The 14,840-nt window shown below is 40.6% G+C and overlaps 1 protein-coding gene across 4 annotated transcripts in view; it reads right to left on the minus strand.

Annotated features, from left to right (window-relative positions):
- Ggnbp2 (gametogenetin binding protein 2) overlaps window positions 1–14,840 on the minus strand; it is a 39,898-nt gene that overhangs the window by 15,637 nt on the left and 9,421 nt on the right. For all 4 annotated transcript variants that reach the window (XM_013013375.1, XM_013013376.1, XM_013013377.1 and 1 more), the window contains exons 3-6: window positions 10,860–10,940; window positions 7,863–8,116; window positions 5,575–5,673; window positions 1,445–1,558 (exon numbers count right to left, since the gene is read on the minus strand). In XM_013013375.1, coding sequence (XP_012868829.1) covers window positions 1,445–1,558; window positions 5,575–5,673; window positions 7,863–8,116; window positions 10,860–10,940 — 548 coding nt within the window. The remainder of the gene's footprint in view (window positions 1–1,444; window positions 1,559–5,574; window positions 5,674–7,862; window positions 8,117–10,859; window positions 10,941–14,840) is intronic.

The raw sequence follows: 14,840 nt of genomic DNA on the forward strand, positions 1-14,840 counted from the left end.
GAGGGAGGGAGGGAGAGTACAATTAGATATCACACCTCATATTCATTAGAATGGTCACTATAAGGCATGTAATTAGATCCTTGGCAAACTATTGGCAGGAATGTAAAACAGTAAGCGTGCCATGGAAACCAGTTTGCAGGTTCCTCAAAAATAGAACTGTCATATTGCTTCTGGGTATATATTATATATATATTGTGTAGCTGGGCACTGATGGCTCATGCCTGTGGTCCTAGGTCCTCAAAGGGGCTAAGATCTGAGGATCATGGTTCAAAGACAGCCTGGGGAGAAAAGTCCCCATGAGACTCTTATCTCCAATTAATCACTCAAAAACTAGAAGGGGGTGGGGCAAGATATTAAAAACAAAAACCAGAAGTGGTGCTGTGGCTCAAAGTGGTAGAGCACCAGCCCTGAGCAAGAGAGCTCAGGGACAGCACCCAGGCTCTGAGTTCAAGCCCTACAACCACCAAAAAACAAATTAAAAAAAAAATAGAATAAGGAATGTTTGTAGACCCTGTTCACAACAGTATTATTTACGAAAGCCAAGATACAGAAGTAATCTAAATGTCAATCAATGGATGAATGTGTTCTACATATATAAAATGTGTGTGTGTGTGTGTGTGTGTGTGTGTGTGGGTACTGGGCTTGAACTCAGGATCTCATACTCTTCCTTAGCTAGTAAGAAACCAGTGCTAGCCTTGAAAGGAAAAAGCTAAGTGACAATACCCTGACACTGAGTTCAAGCCCCAGTTCTAGCACACACACACATAAACACATATATGATGCACAGAAGTTCCAACTCTCTTTAAGGATCTTGACAATTACAGAATACTTCTCAAGACTGAAGTGAAAAGCTGCAAAAAATTTAAATGGCATTATAAAATGATTCTATCATAAAAAGGATTACTAGAGTTTCCAAAGCGATTGATTCAGTCAAGCACTGTTTCTTAAAAAGCTGATCTAAAAATCAATGGTGAAAAATATAAGAAACAGCCAGGCACCTGTGGCTCACACCTGTAATCCTAGCTACTCAGGAGGCTGAGATGTAAGGATCGAGGTTCAAAGCCAGCCCAGGCAGGAAAGTCCGTGAGACTCTTATCTCCAACCAACAACCAGAAAACTGGAAGTGGTGCTGTGGCTTAAATGGTAGAGCACTAGCCTTGAGCTGAAGAATAGTGCCCAGGCCCAGAGTTCAAGCCCCACGACAAAAAAAAAAAAAAAAAAGAACATGATGTTGGCTCAAACAAGAAGGCTAACACTGAGATTCATCTCATAAAGAACTGCCTATTGGCAATAAGTTGTAATGGATAAGTTATGAATAGAAAATACAGGAGTAGAGTACCAGGTGTTAATGGGAAGGCTGGAGTACTATTATCAAGTGGTCAGCAACAGGCCACATTGGATGATTAATAGCAAAGACACTTTCTACATTGTACTTGAGACTTACCTGTGTTTTCGAAGATATGTTTCTAGTGTTTCTAAAAGACAACTGGAGTCAATTAAAACTACTTCATCCCTGCATTCCTGGGACATTAGTTCCCATACATCCATCCAACAACCTCTGCAAAAAGAACAAATATTAATGAAAAAGAGGAATATTTACAGGTGAAAGATTTATTTAAAGGGCAGAATAAAGGATTGCTTGATTTTACCTGGCTGTTCCCTGGAAAGGTCCATAATGGAAAATGATCCTACACTTGCTGTCCTTCCTGTGGTCTTCACTACTTCTCTTATCTGTACTTAACTTCTCTGAACTGACACTGCTACTGCTCCCTTCACTGCAGTACAGTATGGTACAAAGCTTAGTGACACTGATATCATCTGAAGAAATAATTTCTACACTCTAAATTAAAATTATGAACTCTTAACATATTAAGATATTACTATGATAAAATCTGTATAATTATTACATATTTAAACATGTTAAAATGTTAGTGTAATGTGTTCACATCTTTATATAAAAGTTTCTGCTTAACTATCAGGTTGGTTTAATTCAATTTAACAGTATTTATAGTTATCAAAGTAATAATTAGTTTACATATTGAGCATTTTACAAGCAAATATACTTGGGATAGTCTAAAACCAAAAGAGCTTAAAAAGTTTTATGTATTTTACCTATAAACAAGAATCCATCTTCCACAAATTGAAAAATCTTAGAAGTTTTGATCTACTTAAATGCAACCGTTAAGTGATTTCTTAAAAATCACTCCTTGTTTTTAATCTGTTTTTTGGCAAGAAAAATCTTATCTTCATATATATAAGTAGCTGGAATAGTCATAGATTTGTCATAGTAAATAAGTTGTAAATTTACTAAAATATAGTACACTAAGACTGACACTTCACATAGCCTAAACAAGTACAATGTAATTTTTTAAGACTTACTAAAAACTTCCCAGACTCCCCTGACCCCCCAGTCTCAATGTGGTCATGCATTTTGCTTTGCTGCAGATGTGGATTCCAAGAGAAATGTGTTTATATTCCATTCAAGGATAGTCTTCTTGATTTTTCATGATTCTGAAAAATTGGCTCCTGCCTGTTCTTCTGCAGGTCTCACTACAGTCCTAGAAATTCATTGCCCTGGATGCTTGGGATGGAAAAAAAATCTCTGAATCTTTAACCTGCTCTACGTAGCTAATAAGTATTTCTCAAACCCTATCCCAACCTAATAAGGTCATGCATTCAATTCAGCTTCCTAATTCCACTCACAAGGGCTCAAGCCAAGGTTCAGCTCCGCTTATATTTGACAACAAAAACCATAACTCCTGCTCTATCTTCCATGTTAAATTCTGCTCTCAATTTTTATATTTCATCTTTTTATACTTATGATTGACTGCCCTACAACTCTAATCAGGATTGTATCCATAATCTAACTACCCCTTATATCTTCATATGGTAACTTATTCAAGATCAAGCTTTCTAAAAGTCTTTCCACTTAATTTTACTTTACACCGGCATCTTCAATTCATAACTTACTCAATTACAACTTAACATGTATTCACCTTTGTACCAACTCCAATCTGAGTCTGCTTCCACTCAACCACTGGCTCTGCTTTCCAATTATCTCAGTGTTGCTAAATCCAATGTCCACTATAGGGCCCTCAATGACTCAGGAACATTCACCACCACTGACCAGGCTTTCTTGAAACACTCTATTACCTTGCTGTCTCATACCTATCAGGATACACTTTCTCAATTTTCCTTACTAGCTGCTTTTTTATTAGAATGAATTCTTCAACATTGTTTTCTCTTCCTCTACTCTTTTCCCTCTAGGTAACTTTACACATCACTCTCTACGATAATCCTTAATCTTTAGCTACAAAAGGCCCAAACTTTGGCCTAGATTTTTTCTTTCAGATCTCAAACTTAGGTACCAGACAGATAATAACCTGGATTTACTTGCATGGATATAAGAACACTCTCAAAAATGACAACCCAAATTGTTCCTAGCTGGAATTTAATGTTATACTTGAAGGAAAGAAGGGAGGGAGAAAATAAGAAAGGGACAGAAGAAACCCATGAAGGGAAGAAGGGAAGGAGAAAAGACAGGAAAGGGGAAAGGAAGAGTAGAAAATAGGGAAGGGAGCCGGGTGGTGGCTCATGCCTATAATCCTAGCTACTCAGGAGGCTGAGATCTTAGGATTGAGGTTCAAAGTCAGCCCAGAAGGAAAGTTCATAAGACTCTTATCTCCAATAAACTGCTAGAAAACCGGAAGTGGTGCTGTGGCTCAAGCGGTAGAGCGCTCTCCTTGAGCTGAAGAGCACAAGGACAGCGCCCAAGCCCAGAGTTCAAGCTCCACCACAGACAAAAAAAAAAAGGGGGGGGGGGAGGAGAGCCAGGAGGCACTTTTTTGCTATACCATACTACTCTGTATCTTCAGTAAAGTCATTCTCTTCCAAGAAAACTAGAATGAACTCTGCATTCAAAATGAGAAAATCTCTAAAAATACTGACAAAGTGTATAAGATAACAATTATCATTATGTACTACTTTAGGCTGTATGGAGAGCTGTGCTGGGTTCATAGTATATTCCATGTTTAGACAGCATGTAATATGTGGTTCTTGTTTGGATCCTGATTCAAACAATGTAAAAAGATACTTTGAGGCTGAGAATGTGGTTTAGTGGTAGAGTATTTGCCTAGCATGTATGAGGCCCTGGGTTCAATTCCTCAGTACCACGTAAAAACAAAAACGTAATAATAAACTTATATTTAGAACGAAAAAAACCAGCCCAACTTGTAGAGTATTTCTACTTCTGTTTGACAGTTTTATAATAAAATTCTTATGTTGACATAACAATGGTACCAATTTACATTCAGATATTTAAAAATTAACTTCAACTCAGAAGTGAAGTTTTATATCTCATTTTCTCCAAAATAAAAGTTACTTCTTAGAAACTTCCTTTAAATTATATGACTTCTCATCATACCCCTTCTGCCCAACAGCAATTCTGTAGGGGACAACTATGGCACCATGCCAGGAGATGAGGCAAAAGCAGACTTGGACTTTGGAGCATCTAACTAAGAAAGTTGCAAATTAGTTCCATAAATATATTGCCAGCCAGGCACCAGTGGCTGATGCCTATAATCACTGCAACTTAGGAGGCTAAGACCTGAGGATCGCAGTTTGAAGCCAGCCCAGGCAGAAAGACCCTGTTAGATTCTTATCTCCAATAAACTAATCAAAAAAAAATGGAAGTGCCATTATGGCTCAAGAGGTAAAGTGCTACCTTGAGCACAAAAAGACTCAGGAACAGTGCCCAGGCCCTGAGTTCAAGCCCCAGGACTAGCGAAAAGAAAAGAAGAGAAAAGACATTGCCAAAACTGATTTATGGTTTTTCTTTTTTTGAATATTTTTATTATCTCGAAGTAGTTGTGCAAATGAGTTGCCATTCAACAAAGCAGTTTATGAATATAGTGCATCTTGATCAATGTCACTCTTTTCATCATTCTCACCCATCACTCCCAGCCCACCCTTTTCCCTCACATTTTTTAATTTTATAGAATATGTATTACATTTAACAAAGCAGTTTATTTCTCTTGCTATTTTTTTTTCTCGATCATGGGGCTTGAACTCTGGGCCTGGGCGCTGTCCCTGAGCTCTTCAACTCAAGGCTAGAGCTCTACCACTTGAACCACAGCACCACTTCCACAAAAGCAGTTTATATATACAATGCATCTCAATCTGCATTATTCTTTCAATATTTTCACACACACCCCCACCCAGGGCTTTCTTTTTTTTTTTTTTTAATCATTGATAAGTTACAAAGGCTACGAATAAGAAAGGCAAGAAAAGTAATTTATACATTTTGAGTATAGGTCAAAGAATGATGTCACTACTTTGAAAGCTGATAATAGCTACATAAGTTTTAAGAAAAAAAAACTTGAAACTCAAATCTATAGAGACTCTCCATAGTCAAATGCAAAAAAGTCCTATAGAACCAAGGAACGTATTTATTCTGATCTATGTCAGAGTATAATCAATTAATAAACCAAAACTGGTAATGTTTTTATTTTTACTAAATATGATCAACATTTATTATCTTAACAATGAAGCACTTTGTCATTAAATTATACTTACCCCAAAGGTTTTGGCTTGTGTGTATCTAATGAGTGCAATTGACATCTTTTGTTCTTCTTACTTTTTGGAATAGCATCTATCATGTCATTTAGTTTGGACCTAATAAAAAAGTAAACTATTAAGAGGTAATAAACATTTTCTTTAAAAAAAAAAACTACTGCCTTTTGGGGAGAAGTATAAAATATTAAAGGCCTATCACTTATCCTGAAAATTTCTCAGATAAAATTTTTTAGCAAAATTTATTTTAACAGGATTAAAGTAGGGAGAAACGGAAAGAGAGAAATATTTCCTACTCCCCAGAAAAAAATGGGAGTTAAAAGACTCTAGGGCTGGGAAGGTGGTTCAGTGGTAGAGTGCTTGCCTTGTATGCATGAGTCCCTGGGTTCCATTCCTCAGCACCACATAAGCAGAAAAAGCCCAAAGTGGCACTCTGGCTCAAGTGGTAGAGCACTAGCCTTGAGCTGAAGAGCTCAACGACAGCGCCCAAGCCCAGAGTTCAGGCCCCACGGCCAACAACAACAACAACAAAAAGACTCTTTGAGGGCTGGGAAGGTGGTCAGTGGTAGAGTGCTTGCCTTGCATGCCTGAGGCCCTGGGTTCGATTCCTCAGCACCACATAAGCAAAAAGAAAAAAGCCGGAAGTGGCGCTGTGGCTCAAGTGGTAGAGCGCTAGCCTTGAGCTGAAGAGTTGAGGGACAGCGCCCAGACCCAGAGTTCAGGTCCCATGACCGGACCCAAAAAAAAAAAAAAGACTCTTCAGGGCTAGGAATGTGGAGAGTGCTTGCCTAGCATGCAAGAAGCCCTAGGTTCAATTCCTCAGTACCACATAAGCAGAAAAAGCCAGAAGTAGTGCTGTGGCTCAAGTCTTAGAGTGCTAGCCTTGAGTTCAAGCCCCAGGACTGGCAAAAGAAAAAAAAAAAAAGACTCAAGTCAGGTGCTGATGACTCATGCTTGTAAATCCTAGCTTGTAATCTCAGGAGGCTGAGATCTGAGGATCACAGTTGAAAGACCGCCTGGGCAGGGAAAATGTTTATCTCCAGTTGACAAAAAAGCTCCAACTGTAGCTGTGGTTCAAATGGTAGAGTGCCAGCCTTGAGCACAAAAGCTCAGAGATAGCACCTCAGCCCTGCATTCAAACCTAGGGACCAGCACAGACACACAAAAGCTCATATTGATTCTAAACCAAGAATTTGTATACTTGTTTTCTCTACTCCTTGCCTGTCAGAATGTTGAAAGAAACCTGTTCTACTCAATGCATTGCTTCCTCAGCGAGGTAAGTATTTCACTTATCCAGCCCAGGCTAGTTTCAAACTCCTGATCCTGCCTCAGCCTGAGTAGCTACACTACAGGGATATGCTGTCACACCCAAGTACTTTTACTATTATTCTGATCTTATCTTCCATCACTGTTCCTTTCATTCATCCAGCTCCAGCCCATTAAGGGTTTCTTCCTTGGTATTCCGACATGCCAGGAAATTCCAACCATTAATTGTCTGGCTTGCTATTTTTTTTTTTGGGGGGGGGGGTCCGTTGTTGGGGCCTGAACTCTGGGCCTGGCCCCGGCCCCCAGCTCTTCAACCCAAAGCCCCATGGCTGACAAACAAAAAAAGTTACAAGAGTGGGCATTAGGCCTTGAATTCCAGGACATTTTTTTTGGGGGGGAGGTCCAGTTGTGGACCTGAACTCTGGGCCTGGGCACTGTCCTTCAGCTCTTCACCTCAAGGCTATCCCTCTACCACTTGACCATCAGCCCCACTTCTGGCTTTTTCTGTGGTGCTGAGAAATGGAACCCAGGGCCTTATGCATGCAAGGCAAGTGCTCTACCACTGAGCCACCTTCCCAGCCCCCACTGGCTTGCTATTTCTTCTCTGCATTCTTCTGGATATCTACATCGCTCCCTTATTCATTTTATTAAGTCCATAATAATGTCATTTTATGAGTACCAATAAAACAGGTGCCAGTAGCTCACATTTATAATCCTTCTCAGGAGGCTGAGATCTGCGGATCATGGTTCAAAGCCAGCCCAGCAGGAAAGTCCATGAGACACCTATCTCCAATTAACCACCAGAAAACCGGAAGTGGTGCTATGGCTCAAAGTGATAAAGCACTAGCCTTGAGCAAAAGAAATCAGGGACAGTGCCCAGACTCCAAGTTCAAGCCTCACAATCAACAAAAATACAAAACCAAACAAAAACCCTGGACTCTTTTTCTCAATTAAATTCAGAAAAACCATTCCACTGTACAAAACTGTTTAAAATTAACAAAACCATCTTTCCTGATCATACTTACCCATGTACATAAAATAATGTATAAAGCTTCTTTGCATCGGTCATGCAGCTTCGAGTTACAGATAAGACTCCCTTGGGCCCTACTGTCAGGGGTTCAAGGGCAGGATTTCCAGACTCTACAAGCTGAGAAAAGAGGCGCTCCACACTGCGACGACAACCAACACATGGGACAAGCTGAGAAAGTGCACTCAAGACTTCACGAGATGTTACCACCATGGCAATACTTAGATCTTGTTGCTTAAGCATACTATGTCGCTAAAAGAAAGAGGGGGGGAAAATGAATTCTCAAAGACATTAAATTAGTCCTTCTTTTCGCTTCTATCTTTGTATAATTTAAGTCTAACCCATGGGGGTTTGCCACCTCTATCTTCAATTGGGTCAGAAAAGCAAAGTAGATAATATTGCCCATGCTATAATGAGTTTATTCCATAATCCTTTGTTTTCTAGAGTCCAGAGTATAAAAATCACTGCTTCCAATGAGAGGGATAAGCAGTATATGTCCAAACATGACAAAACCCTAGAAATTTAGGACTTGTCCAGTGAGTATTAGGCATAATACCAGCACTGAAAATAGGCAAGAAAAGGGGTTTGGGATTTAGCTCAGTGGAAGAGCACTTGTTTTTTTTTTTGTTTTTTGGGTTTTTTTTGGGTCCGGTTGTGGGACCTGAACTCTGGGCCTGGGCGCTGTCCCTCAGCTCTTCAGCTCAAGGCTAGCGCTCTACTACTTGAGCCACAGCGCCACTTCTGGCTTTTTTCTTTTTGCTTTTGTGGTGCTGAGGAATCCAACCCAGGGTCTCATGCATGCAAGGCAAGTGCTCTACCACTGAGCCACCTTCCCAGCCCTGGAAGAGCACTTGTCTGGCACATGCAAGACCCTGAGCCTGGTCCTCAGCTTTACAAAAACAAAACAAAACAAAACTGGGCACTCATGGATCATGCTTATAATCCTAGCTGCTCAAGAGGCTGAGATCTGAGGATCATAGTTCTAAGCTAGTCAGGGCAGACAAGTCCCTGTGAGATGCTTATCTCCAATTAACTACTCAAAAAACTGGAAGTAGTGGCATTTTCACTCAAGTGGTAGAGCGCTCTCCTTGAGCAAGAGCTCAGGGACAGCAACCAGGCCCCAGAGTTCAAGCCCCATGACTGACTGACTGACTAATAAACAAATAAATAAAATTGAGGGCTGGGAATGTGGCTTAGTAGTAGAGTGCATGAAGCCCTGGGTTCAATTCCTCAGTACCACATAACCAGAAAAAGCCAGAAGTGGCGCTGTGGCTCAAGTGGTAGAGTGCTAGCCTTAAGCAAAAAGAACCTTAAGGGTAGTGCTCAGGCCCTGAGTTCTAGACCCTGGTCTGTCCAAAAACAAATAATAATAATAATAATAGGAAACAAAGAAAGGAATAAAGTCAAAATGCAGTTTTATGATGCCTTCCTCTCAACTTCTGATCAAACCACATGTTTAGCCATAGGTTGGTGAGTATGTAGAGCAGCAATTCTCATCCTAGAGGTATGGACAGGTGTATTACAGATTATTCTTATATAGGTCTTATTCTCATTAGACCTATATAGCTATATAGGACCCTACAGTGAGTAATTAAAGTTAATGTATATTAATGTTACCTGTTGTTTATGACAAGAGAGAAAATGATTGTGAACCACAGCTGTGGAGAAATGGGCAAAACTCGAGGAATAACTTCTAGGACTTGTACTACAATGAACACTCTGAGCTTTATCAAAAACAGGATAGTAAAACAATTATCAAGACTATTTTCTTTTTCTTTTTTTTTCAGGTACGGGGTAGGTTTATTCAGTAGACCTGCTGGGATCAGGCAAGGTTAGCACTCCACGTGGCTGGGAAAGGCCTGGGAAAGAGAGAGAGCTGGGAAAGAGAGAGAAAAGAGAGAGAGCAGAGAGAGAGAGAGGAGAGAGCTAGAAAAGAGCAGCAAGAGAGCAGGGAGAGAGAGAGAGAGAGAAGAGAGCAGGGAGAGCTAGAAAAGAACAGAGAGAGTCAAGACTATTTTCTTGCTGGGCACTAGTGGCGCATGCTTATAATCCTAACTACTCAGGAGGCTGAGATCTGAGAACCATGGTTCAAAACTAGCCTGGGCAGGAAAGACTGAGAGACACCTAACTCCAATTAATCATGAGAAAACCAGAAGTGGAACTGCAGCTGAAAGTGATGAGCAAAAGAGTTCAAGGACAGTGCACAGAATGAGTTCAAGTCCTATGACTGAAAAAAAAAAAAACAACAAAAAGTATTTCTCACTTTTAGACCATTTAGTTGTCAAAGACATTTCTAAAAAAAGCAGTTTAGAATTCTCAAGTTAACAGGAAGGTAATAGGTTATCTTCCATTACCTCAAGTGACATATCATACACTTAATGGAAAATATATTTCTCAGAAAATTAAAAAGTCAGAAAGTTGACATATACAATTGTGGAGGGGGGGAGAAGAGTGTTAAAGTCAGGGCCTCGGCACTCTCTTGTAGCTTTTTTACTCAAGGATGGTGCTCTTATCACTTGAGCCCTATCTCCACTTCTGACTTTTCTGCTGGTTAGAGGTAAGTCTCAAAAAAATGCTCTGCCCCAACTGGCCTTGAAATGCAATCCTCAAATCTTGGCTTTTTTGAATAGCCAGGATTACTACAGATGTAACCAGTGCCCAAGCCCCCCAAACAAGTTCTTAATGAAAAATTGTAGGTTAAACTTAAACAACAGGAGAGATGGCCTAATGAAATAAGAACATGTTGACATGTAAAGTGTTAACACACTACCAATTCTCTTTCACATAACAAGTCCATAAACCAGGTATACAACTGTATTTACTACAGCAATAGTAAAAATGAAATTAGTATCAGGGCAATATTAATATCTAGGGACTAGAAGTAAAAAAAAATTAAAACATCTACATTTTAAAATAAACATTTGCTCATGAGCATGCACACACGTGTGCACACACATATACACATACCACTGAAAACAGATTTCAAAAACTTTACCTGAATGAATTGCTTTAGTTGTGCACCATTATTCTGATGCCCATCAAGATTCAACACATTGTCAGGAAATTCCATCACCATCTTAAAATACAAACAGAACAGAAATAACACATTTTATCCACTTTAAACACATTATACATTCTATTTTATAAACTCTAAAGAAGAAATAAACCTTGAAAGCTAAATATGTCTCCTCCTACACACACATACACACACAAAAAAAGCCAAGGTAGGAAGCCAGGCACTGGTGGATCATGCCTGTAATCCTAGCTTCTCAGGAGGCTAAGATCTGAGGATCACAGTTCAAAGCCAGTCTGGGCAGCAAAGTCTGTGAGACTCTGATCTCCAATTAACCACCAGAAAACCAGAAGTGGAGCTGTGGCTAAAGTGGTAGAGCACTACTAGCCTTGAGCTGAAGAGCTCAAGGGCAGCACCCAGGCCCAGAGTTCAAGCCCCAGGACTGATCCAAAAAAAAAAAAAAAAAAGGCCAAGGTAGGAAGCTGGGCACTGGTGGCTCATGCCTGTAATCCTATCTACTCAATATGAGATCCTGGCTCAAAACCAGCTCAGGCAGGAAAAGTCTGTAAGATGTTCAACTCCAATTAACCATCAGAAAACCAGAAGTGGTACTGTGGCTCAACTGGTAGAGTGCTTGCCTTGAGCTGAAGAGCTCAGGGACAGTGTCTAGGCCCAGATTTCAAGCACCAGACTGGGGGGGCGAGGGGAGGGGGAAGAAAAGAAAGAAAAGGGCTGGAAAGGTGGCTCAGGGGTAGAGTGCTTGCCTCACATGTATGAGGCCCTGGGTTCCATTCCTCAGCAACACATAAACAGAAAAAGCCAGAAGTGGAACTGTGGCTCAAGTGGTAGAGCACTAGCCTTGAGCTGAAGAGCTGAGGGACAACACCTAGGTCCAGGGTTCAAGCCCCACGACCGACAAAAAATAAATAAATACAGGTCTCTAAGTTTCTAAAATCAGAAGAGTGTAGTACCTAGGAGCAAGGACACATACAGAGCTGGCTGAAATCCAAGTTCTGTCATTTAACATGTCACAACTAAGGACAATTTGCCCAATTCATATTTCCCTCATATATGAAGTAATTTCTAATAACTATTTCACAACAGATTGTTGTATTTTTAAATGTTTGCTATAATAGCCAAAAGCAGCACCATCACTTGACCCACATCCAGCTCTTTTGCTTTAGTTATTACTGTTACAGAGTCTTATGTTTTGTTTTTGTTTTGTGAGTCGTGGGGCCTGAACTCTGGGCCTCGGTGCTGTCCCTCAGCTCTTCAGCTCTGGGATAGTGCTCTACCATTTGAGCCACAGTGCCACTTCCAGCTTTTTCTATTTATGTGGTGCTGAAGAACGGGACACAGACTCATGCATGCAACGCAAGCACTCTACCACTAAGCCACCTTCCCAGCCCAAGTCTCATGTTTTCGCTAGTTTCCCTAAACTATGATTTCTCCTACCTCCAGCCTTCCACTTTATGTAGCTCAGATCACAGGCGTATGCTACAATACAGGACCCAAAATCTGATTTTTTTTAAGATAGCTTTATTAGTGTGGAGATAGAGATCAGTAATAGAGTGCTTTAGTATGTAGGAGGCCCTGAGTTCAAGCCAGTACTACCAAAACAAAAACTATAGTCTATTCTGAGTACAGTGGTTGAAGCCTGTAATCTAAGCTACATGGAGGCAGAGATCCAGAGGACCATGATTAGAGACCAAAGTTAGTAAGATTCTCAACAAACCACATAGCTGGCCTGGTGGATCCCAGCTACTTGAGAAGATACACACACAAGGAAGAAACTGCAAGACCCTTGAGATATACCTCCAATCCTTTTTCCTTTAGTTATTTTGCAGATAGGGTCTCACATTAATGCCTGGGCTAGTCTGGATAATCTTCCTACTCATCTTTCTGTCATAGCTAGGATGACAAGCCCAAACCTAAGTAAAACCTAAGAAAAAAAAAAAGAATACTGAATTGTGAAGTGGATCCTAAGATGATAGACAATGATGCAAATACCAATTTAACAATCCAGAATACTATACTGTTTAATATGATCAAAAATTGTATGTATGGTTATTTGAATTTTTGGGGGGGGGTCGGTCGTGGGCCTTGAACTCTGGGCTTGGGTGCTGTCCCTGTGCTCTTCAGCTCAAGGTGAGTGCTCTACCACTTGAGCTACAGCACCACTTTCAGCTTTTTTTTTTTTTGGGGGGGGGGTCCAGTCGTCAGCCTGAACTCTGGGTCTGGGCGCTGTCCCTCAGCTCTTCAGCTCAAGGCTAGCGCTCTACCACTTGAGCCACAGCGCCACTTCTGGCTTTTAGCTTTTTGCTTATGTGGTGCTGAGGAATCGAACCCAGGGCCTCAAGCGTGCAAAGCAAGCGCTCTACCACTGAGCTACCTTCCCAGCCCCCACTTCCAGCTTTTCACAGTAGTTTACTGGAGATAAAAGTCTCACAGGGTTTCCTGCCTTGGCTGGCTTCTTAAGTAGCCATGATTACAGGCATGAGCTACTGGTGCCCAACTAACAGATGACTCTTTATGTATTACTATGTATTTTATATGTGTTGCTATATTAAATGAACACTTACTATTTCTGAGCTAAAAGAAGTCAATGTTCCCTGCTTTCAATTCTACAATCACTATATCATATTCAAAGACATGCTTCCATCTCAATAGCCTTTACTGAAGTCTATTCTTCTGTACATACAGACAAATCTCATGGTTTCAAGGATGCTCTTTAATTTTCAGGTTTACCAATCCCCAACATTTGTTTCTACTTTTTCATCTCAAGTCTCCTAATGATAAGATCCAAAGAGTATTGGCAATAACAATAACATTTAAGGGCTGGGATGTAGCTCAGTGGCAAAGCACTTGCCTAGCAAGCGCAACGTCCTGGGTTCGATCCCCAGTACCAAAAAAAAAAAGACAAAAAAATACAGTTAAAAAAAACCAATAACATTTAATGTGGCTTCATAAACATACTTCATATTATTCTAATACTACATATTGTTCCTTTACCCAACAATTCCTAGTAATACTGAAGTCCCTAAGTCTGATACTGTAACTACAAGTAATCCAGGGAAGATTACTGAAACAAATGGACAAAACATCTAATGTTCCATATTATCCATTATATTTACGATGGCTAACATAATGTACTACAATTGAAAAAAAAATCTCAGTATTAGAAATCCTGGTTCAAAAGCCTGAAAGTAAGCTGGGCACTGGTGGATCATGCCTGTGATCCTAGCTACTCAGGAGGCTAAGATCTAAGGACTATGGTTCAAAGCCATACCAGGCAGAAAAGTCTTAATGAGACTTTTTTTTTTTTTTTGGGTCCGGTTGTGGGGCCTGAACTCTGGGCCTGGGTGCTGTCCCTCAGCTCTTCAGCTCAAGGCTAGCACTCTACCACTTGAGCCACAGCGCCACTTCCAGCTTTTTTCTTTTTGCTTATGTGGTGCTGAGGAATTGAACCCAGGGCCTGAGGCTTGCAAGGCAAGTGCTCTACCGCTGAGCCACCTTCCCAGCCCCTCAATGAGACTTTTGTCTCCCATTAACTACTCAAAATCTGAAGTGGCACTGTGGCTCAAGTGGTAGAGTGCTAGCCTTGAGCACAAAGAGGCTCAGGAACAGCACCCAAGCCCTGAGTTCAAGTCCTACAACAAGTTAACTGAGCTAAGGATATAATTTAGTAGTAAAACAGAGTGCTTGTCAAGCATACCTAAGGTCCTGTGTTTGAACCCCAGCATTGAAGAAGAAAAAAAGTTAACTTTTCAATTTATATGTTTTCTGGAATCACAACAGGATTTAAGATACTAAGAAATTTAACGGTCAGGACAAAGTTATAGTTCAATAGTACAGTGCTTGTATAGCAAGTGATGCCCTGGGCTCAATCTATAGCACAAAATAAAAAAAGGGAAGGGAAGGGCTGGGAAGGTGGCTCAGTGGTAGAGCGCTTGCCTTGCATGC

This window comes from Dipodomys ordii, unplaced genomic scaffold (assembly GCF_000151885.1).
Source record: "Dipodomys ordii isolate 6190 unplaced genomic scaffold, Dord_2.0 Scaffold19, whole genome shotgun sequence".
In the NCBI taxonomy this organism is placed as follows: Eukaryota; Metazoa; Chordata; class Mammalia; order Rodentia; family Heteromyidae; genus Dipodomys; species Dipodomys ordii.